This window comes from Chelonia mydas, chromosome 10 (assembly GCF_015237465.2).
Source record: "Chelonia mydas isolate rCheMyd1 chromosome 10, rCheMyd1.pri.v2, whole genome shotgun sequence".
Classification (NCBI taxonomy): Eukaryota; Metazoa; Chordata; order Testudines; family Cheloniidae; genus Chelonia; species Chelonia mydas.
The window spans coordinates 59889589-59914143 of record NC_051250.2 but is presented as its reverse complement, the minus strand read 5'-3'; the positions used below and the strand labels follow the sequence as shown (position 1 = coordinate 59914143).

At 40.5% G+C, this 24555-nt stretch overlaps 1 protein-coding gene across 2 annotated transcripts in view; it reads left to right on the top strand.

Moving 5' to 3' along the window:
* The window catches only part of UNC13C (unc-13 homolog C), a 448489-nt gene that overhangs the window by 226925 nt on the left and 197009 nt on the right, over positions 1-24555 (top strand). For both annotated transcript variants that reach the window (XM_043523375.1, XM_043523376.1), the window contains 3 exons: positions 9110-9279; positions 11733-11848; positions 13910-14073. In XM_043523375.1, coding sequence (XP_043379310.1) covers positions 9110-9279; positions 11733-11848; positions 13910-14073 — 450 coding nt within the window. The remainder of the gene's footprint in view (positions 1-9109; positions 9280-11732; positions 11849-13909; positions 14074-24555) is intronic.

Genomic DNA, 24555 nt, shown 5'->3' with positions numbered 1-24555 from the left:
CTCCACCCACTTCCTCCCTTAAGCCATACACTAAGAAGGGGACGGTGTTAGGATATAGATATTCAGGCCTGTCTGTAAAGGCCTATACTCTAAGAATTTAGGTGTATTCTTATCACTTAGCTAGTTATAGAGGTATAAAAGAGAGAATCAAAATCACTGTCAGCCAGTGTAATGTCCTTCTCTTACTGTGACAGTCTGAGGCCCTGTGCTTAGGCTAAGATCTTTGGCTAAGCAACAGAGGCAGCCATAAACTGGGAAGCGACCGGTCACATCCTCACATTCCAAACTAGTCACATTGAAATAAGGTGCTATTGGGCTGTTAGGAATACAATCCTGTCCTGATAGTGTCTATCACCTCCAGAGAAAGGGAAGTGTCTAGAAAATGTAAAAGGAAACTTAGTTTGATAGCATCCTGTCTGGCAAGAACTCACTTATCAATAGCTGGGATGGGAAATCCTCACTTCTGTATTGTTTTGTCATTATAGTTCCCACTTTGCTATTGTTTGTCTGTATAATCTCTGTCTGGTTCTGTGATTGTTCCTCTCTGCTGTATAATTAATTTTGCTGGGTGTAAACTAATTAAGGTGGTGAGATATACTTGGTTACATAATCATGTTACAATATGTTAGGATTGGTTAGTTAAATTTCAGGAAAATGATTGGTTAAGGTATAGCTAAGCAGAACTCAAGTTTTACTATATAGTCTGCAGTCAATCAGGAAGTGGGTGGGTGGGGGAGACGGGGAAATTGGAATCATATTTTGCTAAAGTGGGAAATTGGAACAGAGAATGCGGGTGGGGAAATTGGAATCATGTTCGGCTAAGGGCAGGAATGGGAACAGAGACACAGGTGTAAGGCTCTGTGGTGTCAGAGCTGGGAAGGGGGACACTAAGGAAGAAAACTGGAATTATGCTTGCTGGAAGTTCACCCCAATAAACATTGAATTGTTTGCACCTTTGGACTTCGGATATTGTTGCTCTCTGTTCATACGAGAAGGACCAGGGAAGTAAATGGGTGAAGGAATAAGCCCCCTAACAGATGGCATAGGAGCTATAACAGAAGCCCTGTGTCATCCGAGGATTCTTCTATGCAAGAGGAATCTATAATTGACTTCAGCAGGATTTAAGGCTGTGTAGCACAAAGCAGCCTTAACTCCCCAAGTTGAGAGGAGCTGGGGAGCAAGGGAGTATTTTTGTAGTAATCTAGTCTGTCCTTTGTCTGGCTGCCTCCCACATTTCTACAGACTGCATAGCTCTTTTAATTGGTGTTGGGGCTGCAAAGCGTCCTTCCACGAGGCCTTCTCCTCAACAAAAAACATAATGCCCTTCTGTAACTACCACAGATTCACTTTATACATATCGTGAATGCATGTGTGTCTTATTACAGTGTTTCATGCAATAAGTTGAATCCCCCAGAGCTTAGGTTCTTGTAGCTTTTGAATTTAATCACTGTTGTATTTGAGGAACAACATTAATTTGCTCATAATTTCATTGCGTTTGTATTTAAATTAAATGAATAAACCACTGGAAAAGTTTTTGTGGTTTCCAAGGCAGCTGTTACAATTTGCATAAGTGGAAGTTGGCTGGTAAGGATGTTACCAAGTCTCGGGGAGTGGGGGGTATTGGAAATTTAACAGACATTTTAAATATCAGTCTAAATCACAATCTGTAGACTTACCCCATCCCTAGCCTATATTAATCTATTGATTATTTCCAAAATTTTGCCAGCATACAGTGCTATTTCATTTCTATGTGAAATAACAAGAAAATTTAGATGTTTCAAGAAAATTGATTTCCTTTTAGCAATATAAAATTGATGCTTTAAAGTTTCAGAGTAAGCAACTCCTCTGCTGATAAGAAGAGAGCTCTTCCTAAACACAATGAGGAGAATATGTTTCTGTGATTAAACTATTTTCTGCTCAACACAGATATATTAATTGCTATACAACAGCATTTAGTTGTATTCTCAGCCAAATTCATTTTCCTCATCCAGCTCTTGATTTAGTTACCAATGTCTTAAAATTAATGATAGATAGAATTGCACAAAATACAAGTTATTTTCTGATTTAAATATTAAAAGAGAGAGACAAGGTGGGTGAGGTAATATCTTTTATTGGACCAACTTCTGTTGCTGAGAGAAAATTTTCAGCTTATAGAGAGCTCTTTTTCACGTCTGGGAAATGTACTCAGAGGGTCACAGCTAAATACAAGGTGGAACAGATTGTTTAGCATAAGCAGTTAACACATATTTCAAGTGAAGTGGCTAGTTCACACCTTTCCAGTCATAGGAGGGAAAGGAGGAAGTAGGAATGCTTGCTTGGATTGGGCGTTAGTGGGTTATAGATAGTTGCAATAAATCACAAATCCAATGTGTCTATTCAGTCCATGACTTTTAGCGTCAAGCAAAGTTATGAATTTAAGCTTCCAGGCTCGTCTTTTGAAGGTGTTGTGCAGGTTTTCTTTGAGGGTGAGAACTGAGAGGTCAGATATAGGGATTGATTTCTGAAAAGTGTGCATCCACAGGTGATAATGTTTTTATCTTTTGTCATTTTTCTGTATGAGTTCATTCAAATGCATAGTGCTTGTCTTTTTTCACCCACACAGTTGTTGTTGGGACATTTAGTGCACTGGATGAGATATACCACATGTTGTGACAGGCATGTATTGGACCCATGGATCCTGAAAGGTGTGTTGTGGGGGATGTTGATCATCCCAGTGGTGGAGGTATGTCTTCAGATTTTGGCAAGGCCTGGTGCTGATTTGATTTGGTGTGTCTTGGTCTGTGGGGAGCTTGTTTCTGATGGTGAGCTTGGAGACGTTGGAGGGTTGTTGGAAGAGAGCATGTTGGATATACAATATAAAGAAATACAATAGAGTTGAGGCAGTGTAGGTTACATTAAGTTTACATAAATATTACAGAAGTATGTTTATTTATTATAAAGGTTGTTAATCCAGATCTGCACTTTGAACTCACAAAAAAGGGGTGATGTGTCCATTATGAATTCATGTCTGTAAAGCACTTCGTAAGTGTGAGAGTGCAGTACCTCCTATTCTTTTGAAAAACAATGAAAACTTGCATGTAGCATTTAGTATCTGAATATATTGCAACCTTTTCAGCTTTGGAAGTAGATGTTCCCGGAACCTTTGTGCACTAAAAAGCAAATAACTTCTTAGCCTCCTCACACTGTACTTTGCCCTATGTTCATCTTTTCTTATTAGAGAGTGGCTGGAGGGAGAACGCTTCTGTAAGGGGCAAATTTTATCCTCAGAGTCAGGATAGGCTGGGCACTGGACAGGTAAGTGAGGTAGGCAGGAGGGGGAATCCTCTTACGCCCCACACACAAGGACTCAAAGTATCATATGTAAGTTACAATAATCCACTGACTACGGTGGCATATGCAGTGCATGGCATAAGAAGGTTGAGAGGATTCATGCAGTGGCACAGCCTCCATAATCTCAGTGGTAAATTTCCCCATAGTTTTACTGCCTCCTCATGCAGCTGTGCACATACCATTCAGCTTCCTGGGATCCTGTTCCTCCTTCCTCTGCAGAACCACACTGGTTTTGGTGCTTGGGGAGCCCGCGCCCATGTGGAGGAGGGGCTGGATCTGGGGCTAAGAGCTCAGACATGGTGATGGTACAAATGCCTAGATAGTAATATGTCTCATCACAACACACTAAACTAAGGTCCAGAAGAGAAAAAGATACATTTCATGGAGTCAGGAAATTTTCTCATGTAAGTTTAGTTCTAACCCCCATTGAAAAAGATACATGAGATAACGTGCCAGGAACACATCTAGAATAAGTGTCTCCACCTGACTCAGCCTTTACGAGGAGGTGCACATTGATAAATTGTGGTTTAATCCGTATTTACCTTAACTTCCAATGAGAATTGTGCTTTGGTTCCTCCCAAATCTTGTGAAGTTATTAACCTTCAAGAATGAAAAAAAGTGTTAGACAAATATAAGCCCCAAACTTTAATCCAAAAAGTCTTTGCTTACACTAAAAACAAGGAGGAGTCCTTGTGGCACCTTAGAGACTAACAAATTTATTTGAGCATAAGCTTTTGTAGGCTAGAACCCACTTCATCAGATGCATGGAGTGAAGAATACAGTGGGTATAAATACACAGCACATGAAAGGATGGGAGTTGTCTTACCAAGTGGGAGGTCAAATAAACAGGGACCTGATCCTCGTGTCCCACCGAAATTGCACGCAGTGGATAGATCATAGTTGCACTCCCCTGAAGCTGAGTTCAAAGCTGGTCCCCCAGCTTCAAGAGCACCCTCAGTGCTGTTCTTAGTTATGCTAGCTGCAAAAAGCTCCAAGGGGTCCAAAACTACATGAGGATCGGTGTCACATTGGAATGTCACGGTCATGTTCCCTTTCCTCTGGCATCCACCTTTCCCCTGCTACACCAGCCGCGGCATGGAGATGTATGAGCCTTTACACCAGCTCACGTGATCCTCCTGGGGTATTTAATCCATCTCTGTGAATATCAAACCAAAGTATATAGAACTGTAATACTTTCTAAATTCAATACCAAACTCTTGACACCAATCAAAAAATGGAGTCCTTGAAAAATGCAGAGAGAGAAGGAAAGATCTTTCATTTGCCATTGCAAGCTACCTTATTGTAGGACTTAAAGTTGGAGAATGCTTTAACTCGCAGTTTAGTTACTTCACCAGGATCCAATCCTGCAGACTCTTACACATATAAGTCACTTTTCTCACATGAAAAGTCATGCTGAGGCCAACACATCTTAATGGTTACCCTCAGGATTGGGCCCTATGATTTTAAATTGTGCGGTCTAATTAGTTGGATGGCCACGCTCAAGGAACTATGTTGGCTTTCTTCAGAAAAAGAGAGCAGATAATTAATGCATACTGAAATACAATCTACAGTAAACTGGCTTTGTTTATTCATTGACCTAGATTTACCACAAGCTACCATATAATTTGAATAGCACTTCTCTTATCACACCAGTTATGATGTAGTTCCTTAGAGCAACCAACGAGGAACTATTCTTTGGGCTTTTTACATTCACTGTTTAGACAAATAGACATTTTGGCTACTCAGCCACACAGATCAAGCACTAAAATAACCACACAATGTTTTATCTTCCTTTTCTTACCCCAATTAAATTAATCCTTGAATGCAGCTACAAGAGGAGTGATGATATTTTGGGTATATCAGTCAGATGTAAACCGCTGATCATGCTGGCTTTCACATGCAGATGTTAGCTGAAATGCTTTATTAGCCTTATTAATTAAAATGCATTGCTAGGCTGGATACTTCACTGATAGGAACAGGAGGGAGCAGAATCTGGGGGAAATGGGGGGAAATGGGGGAAATGGGGTGAGGAATGTCACAGTGGCGCAGCGGAGCAGGGTGTATGTGCAGCTTGTTACTCCAAGTGGAGTTCACACTTTAAGCACTGATATTTTTGATTTTAAGTGCAGTGGCTAGGAACAGTCACAGTCACAGGAGGTGGTCACAGTTTTGTTATTTTCTCTTTGTTTATTTCGGGTGAGGGAAATAAGCCCAAGAAAGCAGGAAGATGACTACCAGTGAGGCAGCTACAAAACTAGAGCTGGCCCGGCTGGAAGTGGCAGAGAAGGAAAAGTACCACGAGTTTCAAATGTAGCAGGCAGAAACGAGGCTCAAAGAAGAGGAGGCTGTATACAGAAGGGCTATGGAAGAAAAAGAGAGAGAGAGAAAATACCAGCCGGACTTGCTAAAGAAGCAGAACCAAAGGCTCCCGACCCCAAAGACTCCCATCACTCCAAAAATGCACAAGTGGGAACACTTATGTCCTGCACACAATGAGGAGGATTATTGCTGAATATCTGACTACCTTTGAAAGGCTGTGTGTAATACCCTCTTATCATCAGGGATTTAATGTTCCTACCCTGATTGCAAAATTTAACTGATGCAGATCCAATGCCTGTGATAACAGAGGAGTTGGGACGAGGAAATTGCCAGGTGGTCGTCTGTCAGAATACAGACGACCCAACTGACTGGCGGGGGGTGTTTTCCCCCAGGCTGGTGAGACACAGAGAGCAGTTATGGGAAAGCTGCTGGGAAAAGGTGAATATGATCAAAGGGTAAACACGCCTAGCCCAGAGAGCACTGATCACAGCCCTCTAGGGGGCAAGGAAGGAGTCAGTACTGAGAGGGGGAAACACCGAGTAACCCCCAAAAGGGAACTGTTTTTTCTGTATATATACAGTCCTGGGGTTGGGAGACCGCTCCCCAAAGGACCGGCCAATGTACAGGATCCCCCTGGACCCTTATCTTGTCAGATGCTGAGATACCAAAATTCCAGAAACATGATTAAATTAAGAGCCGACTCAGAGGGGAACACTGGAGGGAAAGAAAAGCCAGTGACTGATTACATGGGAGAGAGTCAAAGGACACCATGGGTAATGAACAAACTAACCTCAAACTAAACTAACTGAACAGAGGGTTTGGTTTAATAACGATACTTGTAAACACCCATCTGTGATAAAAGAAATTTGGTATTAATGTTAAATTTTGGAATAAGAATTTTGTTACTGATGTTAAACCTTATGGTAACACTAGTTCTCAGTTAATACCAGTAAACCGATTTAAAGCTGACCACACCAGAGAAACCATAACAAACCTGGTTTGCTCTGTGTGAATGGGGAAACTGAGGCACACCACCTCATGGCCTTGATGGCTGGGAGCCAAAAGAACTATAACACAAACGGCCTGCGAGCTGGTGAGTGACTAACCCTCTTGCAGTAACCTAAGTGGAGAGGTGTGACGCTCTGTACCTGGGGGGAACACCTTACACCCTTGTCAAATGCCAGTTGGAAGGCAAGTACTCATATGACCATATTGTGATGCTCTGTATCTCGGGGGAACATCCTACACCCCCATGTTCATCCTTATAAAATCAATGTGTGGTGTCCAATGCAAAGTTTGTCATGGTGGGTGTCTTCGGAAGGCTAATGATGCACTGAGCATTATTGTTATAGTAATGTTATAATAATTGTTGTTATAGTAATGTTATCGGTTGTAATTTCATGTATATAGTTATGAGACTGAAAATGTGTCCTCATAGCTTAAAACAACCCCAGGCAAATCTCTCCAGGAACAGGGGGGCAGTTCACATCTCATCAGGGCATGTATGGGACAAACCCAGTCCAGCCTCACAGGACACTGGCCTAGGCAGCAACAAAGGATCTGTTGGACTCTTGAGTGAGTCACCTCCATTCCCTTGGTCAGTCAGGGACTACGATGAGGTAATGCTCACCTGACCCTGAAGGAGAGGGGGCAAAGCCAAGAGGGAAGAAAGAACATGATAAAAGGGAGAGACGTTTGCCATGGTCTTCCTCTCTCTTCCACCTCCATCTACAGACATCACCACCAAGTGACTGAAGCGCTGATCAAAGGGAAGAGCCTGGCTGAAGGGCAACCTGCCTGCGTGTGGTGAGAAGCATCTAAGTTTGTAAGGGCACTGAAAGTGTTACGATCAGCTTAGAATACGTTTTGCTCTTATTTCATTTGACCAAATCTGACTTCTTGTGTTTTGACTTATAATCACTTAAAATCTGTCTTTGTAGTTAATAAATTTGTTTATTCTACCTGAAGCAGTGGGTTTGATTTGAAGTATGTCAGAGACTCCCCTTGGGATAACAAACCTGGTGCATATCAATGTCTGTTAAATTGACAAGCTCATATAGGCTTGCAGCGTCCAGCAGGCATAACTGGACACTGCAAGATGGAGGTTCTGGGACCGGAGATATTGGCTAGTGTCATTCAGTTTCACAATCAAAGCAGCAGGTGGCCAAAAGTGCCCACTAACGTAGCTGGGAGCAGCTTACAATGCAGAGGCTGTGCATGAACATCCCGGGAGTGGGGGTTCTCACAGCAGAGCAGGGTAAGGCTGGCTCCCAGAGTCGAGGATTGGAGTGACCTAGCAGATCACCAGTCCAGATAACACCCAGGGAACGTCTCACACATTAGTACTGGAGAAACTGAGACACACTGTCAATTAATGGTAGAGCTGGGATTGGAACTCAAACTAGAAATCTGCAACCATTCTCATGCCTTCTCCAGCAGACCATGCTAAAGATACAGGCTTATTATTGAATTAAGACCCTTTTTGCAGGTTTAGTAAAACTAAGGTAACATTTTTAAACTATTTTGTAGAATTACGGAATGATTTAGCTCTGAAATAACGTAGTTGCTTCTACGAATAATGGAAAGCAAGCATCAGTCTAGCTAGAGTGTCCTAAAAGTGAGCTTGCCTATAACCTGACACTGCAGCTTGATCATGGTTCTGCAGACTTCCTATACCCGAGGATTCCTACTGATGACATTAAAAAGCCAAGACTGAGCAACAGTTGGCTAGTGGTTAGAGAAATAAGTAACTGTAAACCTGATGGGCTTTATTATAGGAGCTGATGGGAGGAAATCTCTGCAAAGTTCCCTCTCTGAGTTTTCTGTCCTGTCATTGCATCAGGACGGTATGAAGTCTGCCTCTCCTTTCTCACATAATATACTGTGGGGCACCTCCCTCCTCTCCTGCCCCTCCCCCATATCCCTCAGATTCCTCAGAATCTCTGCAGTGCCCAGAAGGTCCGTGAGAGGCCATGTACATCCACATAGAAACTTTGTGCCTCCACAACAGTTCCAGGCCCCTGTGGTTCTTCTGGCTCTTCACTTTGGCTAAGTGGGTCTAATGGAGCCCCTCTGCCAATGTCTCCCCTGGCTGCAGCTGCCCTGGACTTTTTCCCATAGAGGGGGATATTCACCAGTGGTGAGGTGTCCATGGAAGAAAGTAAGGCATACCTCAAGAAAGTAGGTATGTTTTGAAGGCTACTGCTGTTTGTTTTCCCTGCCTTTTTAATTGCTTCCCTACCATCTGTTGTCTCTTGTTTTATATTGTGAGCACTTTGGGGCAGGGATTGTCTTTTTTGTTCTGTGTTTCAACAGTACCTAGCACAATGGAGTATTGGTCAATGACTGGGGTCCCTAGGCACTACAATAATACAACTAATAAATAATAATAAAGAGTAATTCACAAGTCTGTTTGGGAAAATGTATCATGGCCTATATCTGGTTGTGTGTTGTTTTACAGTGAATGCCATAACTCCACAGACAGAATAAAAGTAAGAGTCTGGGATGAAGATGACGATATTAAATCTAGAGTAAAGCAACATTTCAAAAAGGAATCAGATGACTTTCTGGGACAAACAATAATTGAAGTGAGAACACTAAGCGGAGAAATGGATGTATGGTACAACTTAGGTATTAATCATTTTCTATTACTTCTTAAAATTAGTTTAGGCAAAATCTCAACATGTATACTGTTGTGAACTTTGTCATGCATATTTGTTGTATGAAAATAATACTCCCCTTAATATATAAAATTATACTCCGTTTTGAATTCCAGGTTTAAAAGGGTGAAATTAGATCTCACTTTTGAGTATTTTAGAGAAATAATTGTCCGGCTACACCAAAAGAAGGACAGGAGACACTGATATGATTTTAATCAGGTTGCAACTTTACTATTAGATGCCTGGGACTACGCGGCAGATAAAAGTGTACAGTGTGGGTAATTCCATGTTCATCAATATCTACCCGGGGGCTTCCGCCAACCTCCATCTTAATATATAAAATTATACTCAGTTTTGGATTCCAGGTTCCGGTCAAGGTGGAATTAGATCTCACTTTTGAGTCACACTTAAGAGAAATAAAACTTTGTTTAAAGATTGAATAGCAGGCCAATTAAAGCAATGCCTACTCCAAAAGACAAATTTTTGATTTAATTCAAAATGAGATTATTTCAAAGGATTTGGTAGATAGTTTTTCTACAGCTATCAGGAGAGTGTAAATAAATACCTCAGATCACTTTATTCACACCTCATTGTACATGAAATGAATCTACAAAGAGCCACAGAAAAACATATAGAAGCATTTGCTTACTGAATATCAAATAATAACCATGTTATCATTTAATATATGTTTATGTAAAGTCCTGGGCATAATTCTCCTTTGACATTTCACTTGTGCTATTCTGTTATCATTGAACTCTTTTCTAATTTATACCCATGTATCAGAGATGAGAATGAGGCCCATGATTACATACAATGTGCCAATTTGTATTTGTTCAAATAATTAATGTTTGCAAGTAGATTTTAGCTTACTTAAAGATAAGCATGCAGTATTGGTTTTTTTCTGAAAGCAAGTTTGTATCCACTAGATGTGCTGTAATGCAAGTACTACTCTCCTCTATTTGTTTGATAATGTAATATGATAACAATGTTTTATCTAGATTGCCTGCTTTGCAAAAGGTAAATTATGTAACAGGGAGTTTGCCAAAGTTGGAACATGTGTTTTCTGGGCAAAGACCTTTATCACGCAATGTAATATCTTTATTTCTCCACTGTTCTACTTCAAGTTTCATTGTCCATTGAAATATACAGACACGTACAGAAAAATGTTTGATTCTTTGCAGAAAATTAAACAAAACTTTTAGCCATGTGTTATTTTATATTTGTATGCAGAGTAGTTTTTAATAAGTTAAACAAGTCATTGTCATCCTGAAAGACTTCCTTAATATCTTTCAATTAATAAAACTGATGCCTCAAAAATTGTTGCTTAACTGATTTGATGGGAAGCAGTTTAATGGTGAAAATACACACCTTTACTGTATAACTGGGGAAAAGAAAGAAAAAGCATAGACTGCAAAGCTTTTAATTGTCTTCTACAATTAACCTTATAGATGGCTCTTGTTAATTGTAATATCTTAAAAAGGAGGATGGTATATGTCATTTTAGTGCATGTGCGCACACATCACTTTTTCGGGGGGGGGCGGGAAGATTCAAAAAAGAAATGCATTGGATTAGTAAGAATGCCAGATTTTTACTCCTTATACCATTCCCTTCATTCATGATTCATTTCACAGCACTGTACAGAAGATTTATTTAAAAAAAAAGTCTTAATGCTTGTTCAATCAGATTGCACTGCTGGAGTGGGCTGGAATAATAATAGGTGAAATCAAAGAACAGCTGTCCACACAAGGAGCAGTAGTAACTAGATAGACTAATATAGATGGCTTCATGCAAAGTTCTCCAGATGTTTTCTTCAGTATGATTCAGCCCCAGTTCAGGAATCACACCTATGCACAGAACTTGGAGTTTCCCGTCAGGCATGGATGTCTTTGAGGATGTTGAAGATGGGGATGCCTGTGGGGAAGCACCAATAATAATAAAATAGTAAATAAGAAATAGGAGAATTAACTCATTTCCTTTAAAAGAAAGTAGTACACAAGTTTGTGTACAACCTATTTTGAGTTTGTTTGGGTGACAAATTATGGGAGATTTCTTACTTCACAGCAAAATATTCTGCTCCATAGCCTGGCCCATATGGTAGCTCATGTTTACAAATTTCAGAGTAACAGCCGTGTTAGTCTGTATTCGTAAAAAGAAAAGGAGTACTTGTGGCACCTTAGAGACTATCTAAGTCTCTAAGGTGCCACAAGTACTCCTTTTCATGTTTACAAAGATATCAAGAATGACATTATATTAGAAATTCCTAAATATGAAAATCAATACATGTTGTGCTCAACAGCTGGACTTTGGGGGCATAGAAAACATTATTTGGACCAAAGCAATTTTTAGAATTGCAGTTATTTTTTCTCTGTTTTGACAGAAATGTATTCTTGGTAATAATTAACAGTTATTTTTCTGTTTCTTCAGAAAAACGAACAGATAAATCAGCTGTCTCTGGTGCCATTAGGTTGAAAATCAACGTTGAAATAAAAGGAGAGGAGAAAGTTGCTCCATACCATGTGCAATACACATATTTACATGAGGTATGTTGGCGGAGTTTGTTCATGTACAAGATCATTTTGCTCCATAGAAATTAGATAAATAGAGAATATAGGGCTATGAAGACTAGAACAGTGATACATTTAGTTTCACTGCAACAGGTGTTTTAGTTCAAACGCTTGAAATACGTATTAGTGATTGAATCTCATGACCAAATTCAAAGTCACTGTATCCAAGGAGGAGAGACTGATATGCTACCACATCAGCAGATTGGTCTTGCCAAATGGTTAGAAAGTAGTTCTCTACCCTGAACATTTTAAATGCCAGTCACATGCTTGTTAATGTCATCAAGAATACTAGGATTGTATTTATTTATTTTTAAATTATCACTCTCACACACAAAAAAAAAAAACCCCTCCAGAATACATATGCTCCCACATCATCCATGGGAGACATGAGAAATCAGTCATGTAATGTTTAGGATAGTTGACACACAGGCCATAGCAATCCATAGGGAGCAGTATTTATCCTCCTGGGGCCTGACTGGTCAGTTCTTTCTCAGTCAGATTTCCGGTTAGTTTCATTTGGACTTTGTCTACAATAAAAGTCTAGGATCAAATTGTGTTGTCAGAGTTTTACATGGAATTAGGAAAACATCCCATAAAATATTAGACTTTTTTTTCCTCCCGTTCATGCCGTATTGTTTTCAGATTTGAACTACTGACTTGGGTGGCGTATTTCTAATTTTAGATCCTGTTGAGGACTTTGATGTGATTGGAATAGATAATATGAAAAATAGGGGGTGGAAGAGTGAGGACGATTCTTCATTCTCTGTGTAAACAGAGAACAATATCTGTGTTATCTATGTCTGTCCCGTCCTTCGATTCATTGAAGGGTGCCTTACAGTGTACAGCAGCACGGGCAGATGAGCATTAATATCCCTGCAATAGTTCTGCAATGTCCCAGAAATGTAATCATATGAGGACAGGCAGAAGAATTCCTGGGAAAGATGGTGAGAAACAAGCAGCACCAAGAGTAGGCAGCCTGTGACATAAATTAAAAGAAAATTCATCACAAATAAAAGCAGCAGCTACTTGATAACATCTCTGTATCTGTTAATTCCTGTTTGCATCAAACTGGCCCACCATTTAATTTTTATCCCCAAAGCACAAGAAAATAGATAGACTTTGTAAGGGTGTGCTATGAAAGGTACAGTACTAAAGCTCTAAAGGGTATCTACAAAATTGTCTCTAAGGTATAGTTGCATTGAGCACCTGTTTTCATGCACAGTGTGTGTATCTAAGTTGTATGGGGCCCAGATCAGCTTCACTTTGAAGTGAATGGCGGAACTCCATTAACATCAATAGTGCAGGATCACCTTCTACGTGCTTATGGACTGGGCTAAAGAGAAATGGTTGTGTAAAGGTAAAATTGTTCGTCGTCTTTTGTCATTGAAAATATCCAGGAAACCGAATTCGACAGTCTTGTTTTTTGGATTTGTTTGTAGCTAAGCAAGGCAGGCAATCAGAGAGGAACAAATTCTGTCACTGCATGCAAATTAAATGCTAGCTCTTGCTGTGAAGGTTGCTAAACCCTGATCTTTGCTATGTCCCTTTGTTCTTTGAGTAATTGCTGAGATATTCTTTACAAATTGCCTATAACTCAGGATTTTTAAATCATGAAACTTGAAATTCATTGGTTAAAAATCAATTCAAGCTGCTGACAGTTCAGTGAGCATTATAACATAATGATATAATTCATTAACAAGGGCACATAAGACAAAAGAGAAAGTTCCTGCACTATTTTGTATAGCGTTAGAATTGTCTCTGTCGGCAATGGTTAACTGAAATGACCTTATGTCAAGGAGACAGATCAGGTTGTTGAATCACTAGCCTGCACTGGCAGAGCTCCATTCAAAAAAGTATTTTTAAAGCTTCAGTCTTTCCTCTCCAAATGATGGTTAGTTTGGTATTAGTAATTGCAGAGGCAAACAACATTTGAAATTAATGAATACACTCAATTTTTTTATAATATAGAATATTCTTACATAATGCCACATAGATATTGAAATTTCCTATTAATTTGAAAAAAACTCTTACCTTTAGAACCTGTTCCATTACTTGACTGAAGTTAAATCTAATGGTGTTGTAAAAATCCCTGAAGTGAAAGGAGATGAAGCCTGGAAGGTGTACTTTGATGCTGCTGCACAAGAAATTGTAGATGAATTTGCAATGCGTTATGGAATTGAATATATTTATCAAGCTATGACGTAAGTATACCATTTCTAATTTTTAAAAAATCTATCAGAGGGGAGTGAAGAATTCAAAACCTTCGTTCTTGTTTCTTCATTTCAAATGCAATCCTGATCAAAAAAGTCTGTCACTTAAATCTATTTCTCAAAGAATACTCAGAGTGAAGTACTTCACAGTTAGCAGTAGAAATGTAAAAGTGTTTTATTAGCTATTATTTTTATCCACAGAGTATACTTATCAATACACCGTCATAATCTCTGTGGGCCAGATCCAGAGCCCATTGAGGTCAGTGGAAAGACTTTCATTTTCACCATTTGGCTTTGGCTCAGACCAAATTATTTTTGGATTAATCAGTAAATCAGTAGGTGTAGTGATAAAACATCAGTCCCAGAAGTACAGAAAACTTAATGGTGATGTCAATAATACAACAGTATATTTTCACAATTATATATATACAGGGTATGCTGACCACAACTTCTAAAACGTGTAGGTGATTTGTAGTCTGCACTAGATAATCTAAATTGAAATATGCTCTGGTCACTTTAGAACAGGGCCTCTTATTTAAGGGGCTTTGCGTCTGGAGCTTAAAGGAGAATAATTCTCCATTATCTACAGTATATTTGCCCAGTGGAAAATCCGTCAGTATAAAAGGACCAAATTCTGCTTTCAACCATGCTCATGGAAATCCAGATGAATATTATTAAATTCACTGACATTACAAAAGTTGCTGTTATAGATTTTTTTTAATTATTATTATTCAGGGCATGTATCTTGTTTCCACCATTTCTTGATAGTATATTTAAAAAAAAATTATCTTCTCTAATGCTAAGGCACATAAACCCCAAAGTTTTTCATCACAGGATTTAATGGTACCATCTATTGCAATGGTTATTTCTTTTATTTACTGCAGCTTATTGTTAAATATTGTACTGGATCTCTATCTGCAAGGTAGAAGGGCATTTTTGTATTTAAATGCACTTGTTTAGTGCAGTTCCTCCAAGGATCTCAAACCACACTGGACAAATGAATTAGTTAAACCTTACATTTCCCCTCTGATATTATTATATCCATGCTACATGTAGGGAAACTCATGCACAGAGTGTGCATACATAGAACCTAAATCTCTGATTCCCAGTTCCCTGCTCTAACCACTAGATTCATTTACCCTCTCTCCTTTATCTTTCTATTAGCTTTGTACATCATTACATCTTGCTTAAAGAGGTGAATTATTACTTAATGTACTATTATAATTTTATAGCTAGATTTATTTCTATTGTACGATGTTCCCATAAATGATTTAGGATCAAGTCATTTACAGAGAAATGACCTTTATTTTATAGTATAAAACAATGCTGTGTATGGTTCCTACTGCCTTCACTTCCTTGATGAAAACAAAAACTATACTGGTTCTGCTCCGTGATAATCTCTTGAGAGTTAAGGCCTGGGGATGGGATGCCTTTCTCAGAAAAAAACAGGTCTGATTCTCTGTCACAAAGTTCCCTTCTAACTACCCCTTGGGTTTGACTGGTTATTTCACTGGGGGATAAATGTGCATCAGTCAGAGACCTTTCACTGAAAAATGTCTTTATTGAATTTTTTTTGTATTTTAGTTCATGATGACTAGATGAAAAATCTATTGGAAAGTTTGGGAGTACTGTTTAAATCTAACTCTTTCTGGATTTCAAATGTGATGTAAGCTAGGGTTGTATGTTTGGTTCTTTTGGATTAAGGTTTTCATTTAGTAGTAGTAAAAATAGAAAGATTTTTTCATTTAAAGAGGAAACCGCAATTTTCAATTGGTAAATAATGTAACAACAGGCTGATTTTCACCATAGAAATAAAAAAGGAAAAGAAACAGAACCGAGCAAACACTGCAACACATTTTCTAAGACTCTTCATTCACTTTATTTTTTATGAATTGGTCTAGATTGGTTTGTCCCCTTTTTGTGTTTTGCCATCTACAAATATTCTATGAACTGATTTTGTCAGGAATTCCAAACTAGAAATTGTAAAGCAAACATTGTAGAATATTGCAGAATGTGAATTTCAGATTCATAATCACAAGTAATTTCACCAGAAACTGGGGACTAAGAATTCTGATCATCCAGTCGGGGAAAAGAAGCCTATCATGACCGATCACGTTTTAAAATTTGTGTGCTCACAATGAATGGCTCATATATAAGTTTCAGACCAAGTATTATTTGTTTAAATTAATTGGCAATAATTAATTTTGAATAATAAGCATGTTCACAAATCTGTGAACAATTTGTGAATAAAAAACAGATAATTTATCAAGTAAATTTTGTGTAGTGAATTATTCAGCCAAATCTAATGGGCAACTCTTAAGAGTATGTGCACTCATACTGCTCAAGAAAGCATCTTGGTAAAAATACCGCAGTTCTACTGCAGGGAGTTTTCTTTGGGGGTGATCATCAATTGGCTTTGCTTGTGTTTATGAAAAGACATCTTTTTTGTGGAGTATCTTTAACAACCAAGAGAAATTTTGCAGTTTCTTGCTTTGGAGAATTGAGAAATCAGAATAAAGAGCAGATCTCATGTGGTAAATATATCTTCAGTCTAAAAGAAAAGCAGTTTTCCAGTATACAACAGAAAGAGAATTTGAATGTAATTACTTCGCTCAGAGGAACACTTTGTAAGCATTTGACACTCCAAGCTCTGGTTTGCGGACTCTGTCCATTTAGTCTCTCTTGGTAAAATTCACAAAAAGCACAACAACTGGTACTGATTAATACCTTTGTTGCTCTCTTCAGAGAGGTTAAGTGGCCACAGACACCCTTTCATCCTTAGACGTGATCCTTCCAGGAAAGGTCTGAGGTTAGGGCTTCCAGGTGTCCGGTTTTTGAACATAATGCCAGGTAGAAAAGGGACCCTGGTGGCTCCGGTCAGCACTGCTGACCGCGCCATTAAAAGTCTGATCAACAGTGCTGCAGGGCTAAGGCAGGGAACTGCGGCCAATGGGAGCTGGGGAGCTGTGCCTGTGGGCAAAAGAAGCACGCAGAACCTCCTGTCCGTCTTCCCCCTCCCACCCCGCTCCCCACCTAGGAGCTGGACCTGCTGCTGGCTGCTTCCAGGGCACAGTGTGGTGCAAGGACAGGCAGGGAGCCTGCCTTAGCCCCACTGCACTGCTGACCAGGAGCTGACCGAGATAAGCCCAAGCCCTCCCCAAACCCAGAGCCCCCTCCTCATCCCCAGCCCCACCCCAGAGCCCGCACCCACAGCCCCAAGCCTTCACCCCCTCCCACACCTCAACCCACAGCCCTCTCCCACACTCCGAATCCCTCAGCCCCGCCCCCCAGCCTGGAGCCCCCTCCTGTACCCCAACCCCCTCATCCCCAGCCCCACCCCAGAGCCCTCACCCCCTCCTGCACCCCAACCCTCTGCCCCAGCCCAGTGAAAGTGAGTGAGGGTGGGAGAGAGCGAGCCACCAAAGGAGGGGGAATGTAGTGAGCAGGGGCAGGGCCTCGGGGAAGGCATGGGGCTAGGTTGTTTGGTTTTGTGCGATTAGAAAGTTGGCAACCCTATCTGAGGTACAATGGCTGGGGATGGGGCAGTGTGATTGCAAAGCCATTGCTGGTGCAATAGCTGTTCTGTATGTCAGTCATGAACTCCTGTCTCCAGAGCTGCAGCTCTGCAACTCCTCCAGCTACACTTCCTTCACCGTAACCATGCCTTCCCTTATTGAGCTACTGATTCTTTGAGTGATTGTACCCATAGATTCTACTCCTTTTGGGTGTGCATGCACTCCGTGTGTGCAAGATCAGATTCTTTTGGCCTATAGGATCGGTTGGGGCTGCATCTGCAGGGTAGGGGTATGTCCACACCACTGAAAGAAGCGTGCAGAGTATAGAGAACATACCTGCAAAGTCCCCCTAGCACAGGCATAAATAGGCTAGCAGTGAAGCTGGTGAGGCACAGTTTAGGCAAGAAAAGACTTGTCCGAAGGGTGTGGGTATGTAGATGAATACATACCCTACATGTTCTCTAGTCGCCAAAGCTGTGCCTCCCTGTCTACACTGCTCTTATTAGCAGTGTAGGTCTTACTGCCTCCCCGCTGCTAGAACCTTTCTCAGAAAAAAACAGGTCTGATTCTCTGTCACAGAGTTCCCTTCTAACTACCCCTTGGGTTTGAGTGGTTATTTCACTGTAGGATTAATGTGCATCAGTCAGAGACCTTTCACTGAAAAATGTCTTTATTGAATTTGCAAGTAAAGACTCCTGCAATGGGGAAAAGCTCTGTGAGGGGAGGCAACAGGGAAAGGCTCTGCCACCTCCCTGCCCCTGGAATCCTCCTCTGCATCTCTCTGGCAGGGGACAAGAGTGGGGAAGGACTTTGGCAGTTCCCTGCTGCTCGGGCCCTTTCCTTCCACAGAAAAGACTCTGGCTTTGGTGGTAGGTGGAGGCAACAGGGAAAGGCTCAACCAGAGTGAGGCGCTGCTGAAGTGTTTCCCAGCTGCATCCTTTCTGCCAGAGCCTTTCATTGGCAAGTGTAGCTATGCATCCCAGTGTGGAACCAGCCTGCTTTTCACCTGCAGCATGTAGCTAGACATATGCTGCACGATGACACCAGTGGTATGTAGTGCAGACATAGCCCAGATAGCCTGGCACGCTCCTATCAGAGGGCATAAAGGGCAGAGTGGGTCCCATCATCCATCAGTTCCTTCTTATTGACTATGCCAGCAAGATGGAATCCCTGCAGTGTCTGCCTGCTTCTCTGTGCTAGTTTAGTGGTATTAGTTAGATATTAGTTGGTCTTGTTGCCCATTGGCAGTGGTGGATTAACCACTAGGCCAACGGGGCACGTGCCCGGGGGCCCCAGAAAAGTGGGCACCCCTTTACTCCACTCCACCTTCCCAGTGCTTCTGTAGGGGAGCGGGTCAGGGTGTGAGGGCTTCCCCCGTAGGAGTGCCGGGCCGGCGGAGCAGTGCAAGCCTCCACGCCCCAGCAGGAGCATGTGGGGAAGAAGGTGGAGACGACTGCAGATGGAATGGGTGGGGAGGGGCCTCCACTTGCTCTAGCCCAGGGCCCCACAAAACGGTAATCCGCCTCTGCCCATTGGCGACACACACAGACAATGGGCCTGGTTTTTAGTGATTCTGAGCAGCCATACTCCAAATGAGGTCAGTGGGATGTCATCACCTCTGAAAATCGGGCCCCAGGTCAGTTTTGGCTACAGTAGCAGTAGCACCATGCCACCCACCAAGCAACTGAGAGTTTTCTTAGCTTGCTGCCTGATCCAGCTCTCATTCAAGTCAATAGAAATGTTGCTGTTCACTTAGAATCATAGAATCATAGAATATCAGGGTTGGAAGGGACCTCAGGAGGTCATCTAGTCCAACCCCCTGCTCAAAGCAGGACCAATCCCCAATCAAATCACCCCAGCCAAGGCTTTGTCAAGCCTGACCTTAAAAACTTCCAAGGAAGGAGATTCTACCACCTCCCTAGGTAACGCATTCCAGTGTTTCACCACCCTCTTAGTGAAAAAGTTTTTCCTAAAGTCCAACCGAAACCTCCCCCACTGCAACTTGAGACCATTACTCCTTGTCCTGTCCTCTTCTACCACTGAGAATAGTCTAGAACCATCCTCTCTGGAACCACCTCTCAGGTAGTTGAAAGCAGCTATCAAATCCCCCCTCATTCTTCTCTTCCGCAGACTAAACAATCCCAGTTCCCTCAGCCTCTCCTCATAAGTCATGTGTTCAAAGGAAGTAGAGTCAGATCCTTAGTTCGCAGGCTCTTCTTTCCATGGCTTTAGGGGGAATTCACCCCTGTGCTTTGGCCACAAAGATACACCAAGAAAAATAGCTAAAAGCAGACTGCAAGCCACACTCTGGAAATACCCCTGGTGTAGGGAGTCTCTTTGACAGACTCAGAATCTCCAGAATAGGTGATTTACCATGTGTGGCGGGGGGGGGGAGGTGTTCCCAGAGTAGGCCAGGGTGGTGAGGAGGGTCATGTTGGGAACAGGGAGGAAGAATAGCCAGTCATTCCTATGGTCCAGCTATTCCTCAGGTGCTCACAGGACCATAGCTACCATGGCAGCCGAGTGTTGGGCTGTCCTAACCAACGCCAGGAGTAAGCTGGACCCTAGCAGCTTCAGGATCAGGAAGCTACAAACTGCATTTCCTCATTCCTTGGACCAGCATGAGGTTTCTTCTGTGGAATGTAAGATCAAGAGAGTAGACCGTGACCTTTATTCCCCGTCTCCTTTGGATGCTTTGGCTCCACCTCTCAAATCATATTTGCTACAGTGCTAGTATACTTAGTCACCCATTTGTCTTGCAATTTTTTGTGAAAAAGAAAAATGTCATCTAATAACACTTAAAAAGGCAATAGAAGAAATTTTATATTTTCAAATGAGTTTCCTTCTATTAATTTTTTAAAACCCTGCAATATAAGACTATTATTGCAGAAGTGCTGCTGCTGAAAATATGCCACTAAGATCCCTCATTAACAGCAATTTAAATGTTACATACTTAAATTTCAACTATGTTGATACAGTAAGGAAACTGCATTTAGCTTTTTAAAATTGTTTTGACACCAAGCTAATTTTATTGCAGAATTGAAGCCAAAGTGCTTGATGTTAATAATCCAGTGCCTTTTAACCGTGCTGTGGACAAATGTAAGCATTTCTAAAGCCTGTAGTTTCATTCTAAAAAATAACTGAGATATTTGCATTTTGATTTGTTTTATCTTATAATACGGTCTATCCTTATACGGTGTTATTTGTGAAATACATCCGAAGGCATTCTTCTAGCCTATACCATTCCCCCCTGTGCTTTGGCCACTTGATGCACTGGGCAAAATGGCTGAAAATGGCCCCCCAAAGCAAAACACCAATTTAACCTGGTTAATAAAAGGAAATTTATCTTATGGCTGACCTTCAAAAACCTAGGACTAAGTTTACAAAGCTTAATTTGTGTGATTAATCCATACTCCTAGAAACAGTCCACTTCAGTGAGAGTTCCAGATCTAAGGAAGTGCCACAATTAAAGGGCTGAGATCCACACCTTGGGCCAGATCCTAGTTCTCTCTATGTCCTCCTTACTCCAACTGTGTAAAGGGGGCCATCAGATTGGCCTAAATCATGTGTAGCTTGCCCGGGGAAGGAGCGTGACTAGAGCACTACTGCTTTCTGGCAGTCCACAGCTATCAGAATGGGCATTTTGAGGAACATTGCCAGCTGCTGTAACTTAGAGCAGCACTGAGGTTTCTCTAATTTTCACTAGCAGCTTAATCAGCTCAAAGCTGGTTTTAGGAGCTAGGGGGCTGAAAGGCAAAGTAAAGCAACCTTTGTCCTCCTTGCCTCCTCTCAGATTCACACAATCTAGTGCTTAGCCAGAATCAAGGACTGAGGCTCTTGAATGTGGCATTGACTCTTCAACTTCATACTTACAAGCAGTCCCACTGAATTCAGGGGAATAACATTATATACATAAGTGTTTGCAGGCTCAAGTCCTAGTTCTTTAACATTAGTATATCTCCGGTGAAGTATATGGAATTGTATCAATGGTCTCTAAATGAGAGGAGTTGGATCGGTATGTCTAGTAGTAACCAGAACTTGTCTTGTCTGATAATCCCTTTCCTCCTATAAAATTTTTAATAACCAGATTTTATAGTTTGATTAATGTGTTATGACTTCCAAAAGATATGACTGTCGAAGATCTCTTTTTAGTTTTTTTTTACTTTACATAGTATAGTATATTTATACAAATTTATTATCAACTCCCGCTGAGCAAAGCACACAGCTAGATGTACCTAAAGTTTACAATGGCATGTGATTTAAACATCTAGGATGGAGTTAATCTGTGTCAGAAAATCAAAACAATATGACAGCAGAGAATAACAAAAAGCCATAGATATTAGATAAAATATTATGACAGTGAATCGTAGGTTAAAAGTAACTCTGCTAAACAATTGCCCATGGAGAATTGCAGCAAATTTTGCAATTTACAGTCTATGAAGTGCTAAGAACAATTTAAATTTATTCCGTTCCAAAAACCAGACTCTTAGCACTTTGGACTCTTATTTCTAAAGTCTTTGTCCATGTATTGTTAAATGAACAGCCGTTTTAGAATGAGAGTAACATTTTCATTATAATAAAAGTATTATGATTTCTAAGTCTTGAACTCCTTATTGCAATTTCTTCCTTTTTAACGTTGGTGAATGAATATATTGCTCTTGAAAATGAAGAACTGAATGAACTGATTTAAACCAAGCTTCCTGTTATGGACCTTCAACATCCTGGGCATTTCTTGAGCAGGCACCACCATTTATGTTTAATGTTTAAGTGCCAAATTATGGCCTGGCTTTTTTGACACTCCCTCAATACCCTGCCTGTGTTACCTACATTTTGGGTAACGGTGTGGAAAGGGAAGCAGGCCCCTCAGAGCCACAATGAAACCCCTTCTGTGCAGGTTGGCTGAACATGGTGGAGGTGGGACAGGACCTTCACTCTACTCCCAATGCACTGGCCAGAATAACTGTGCCAAAGAACTGCACGGAACCTACTTCTGGTGCAATTTACTCTCTCCTTGGGGAACCAGAACAGAGAGTGTGATTGAGTCACAATCTCTAGCCCAGGCTGCTCCAGGGAGTGGAGTAATGCATCGCCCTTTCTCAGGGCTGATCACGTAATCTCAATCTAAACTAGAGTGGGTCTTTTGTTGTGGAAAAATGGGATGCAGAAGGAGATGATAAATGTCATTTGCATTTGTGACCCTAAGCTAGAGGTTAATTAGAAATGAGCAAAGAAACTGAAACAAAATTCAAAAACTTGGAAAATGGAGGTTTCCAATTTTTTTTAATGGCTCAGTTTCTCTCACAAAAGTGAAATTTTATTGTTAGCTCATTTTCTCTCAAAAATCTGCCTATTTCCAACTGCATATGCAAAATTTAAAAGAAAAAAATCAGTTAAAGTTACTTCCCATCAAAATCATGAGAAATTTCTCATTTACCCTGTTACTGATGTGAATCTAGCAATTTGACAGAAATTTTAATTGTGCAACAGCTTGAAACAAAATTATGAAAAGGTTCATATGTAAAAATAGTTGGATTCATTTGTTCAGCTCTGCTTTGAATCAAGGTCTCTAGAAATGAAAGGCAAATGCAGTAACTCATTTGGGATACCTACTACGCCCCCACTGTCAATCATTTTGTAGTATCCTAGGTAATTAAATCAAAGAATGACATTGGGGAAAATTCTGCTCCTCGAGCAAATGTAGGCTCTCTCCAGTGTCAGAGAGAGCCAAAAATGCACCTCCAAGGATAGATTTAAAAAATTACATATTTTTAATTATTGCATTTGTTTTTGAAAGACGATGTTGGCTCTGTACTGTTGGAATATTGAAAGATTTTTTTATTAAGATGAACAGCCACTTATTTTTAATGGCCTGGAACATAGGCAAAACATGCCTTCATATTTCCATTTTTTATATTTTATAATTGCTCTCTTTTTTTCTGTCTTGGTATGTAAGAAAACTCCATTAGTTATGATATAGAGCACTGGGGCCTTTGTCAGTTCTGCAGCAAAAATTCCTTGCACTAGCAAAATGTTTGTTCAGTAAAACAATAGCTGGAGAAAGACAAACTGCTGTATGCATTGCTGATATTGTTCAAAGACCTGCTGCACTTTATTTTTTTAACACACTTTTATTTTATTTTTTATTTTTGAAAAGTGAGGATAAATCTTTAAGAAGTGTGACTTTGTGTAAATACCATTACCGTAATGTTGTTAAGGTTAGTGCCAGGTTGTAATACCTACAGCATTAAAATAAAAGTCCATAAGGTAACCTGCTAAGGAACTAGTTATATTTGCACACTGGCATTTTTGGAACACGTTCCAGGATTTGTTTCATGAATTACTTTAGTTGATGCATGTGTTCCATTTCCTCCTTTTTCACTGCTTAAACCCATTTTCATTCTTTTGGACTCCTAATGCCAAGAAACCCATTCTGATTAGTAAATAGAGTTGGAGTTTTTTAGCCTACTTGTATGAGGAGTATTACATGAACTTTCTCAGATAGTCATAGAAAAATAGTATAAATACCGCATACCACATACTTGAGCTTAGGCCTTAGAGAGGTACGATCAATATGATGATGACCAGTTTAATTCAGGTTTTCAAGTGTTAGACCCAGATTTTTAAAGGTATATAGGCATTGATCTACTCAGCATTCCAACACCTTTTAAAAAGGGATTTAGGTAATGAAGGAACCTAAATCCCATTGACTTTCAATTGGCATAATTCTTTAGCTTCCCTTTTATTATAAAGGGGATTTAAAAGTGAAAAATAAATCTCTAATTGATTAAACATTAGAATGTATTTACCGGATAGATTGTCATCATTTTAAAGTACTTTGTGATTCAGAATGGTTGAAACCAGCTGATGAAAGCAAAGAACCCAATTCTGGAACCTTTACTCAACTCTGAGTAGCACTGAATCACAGGAGTAGTCCAGTTGAAATCAATGTTACTACTGA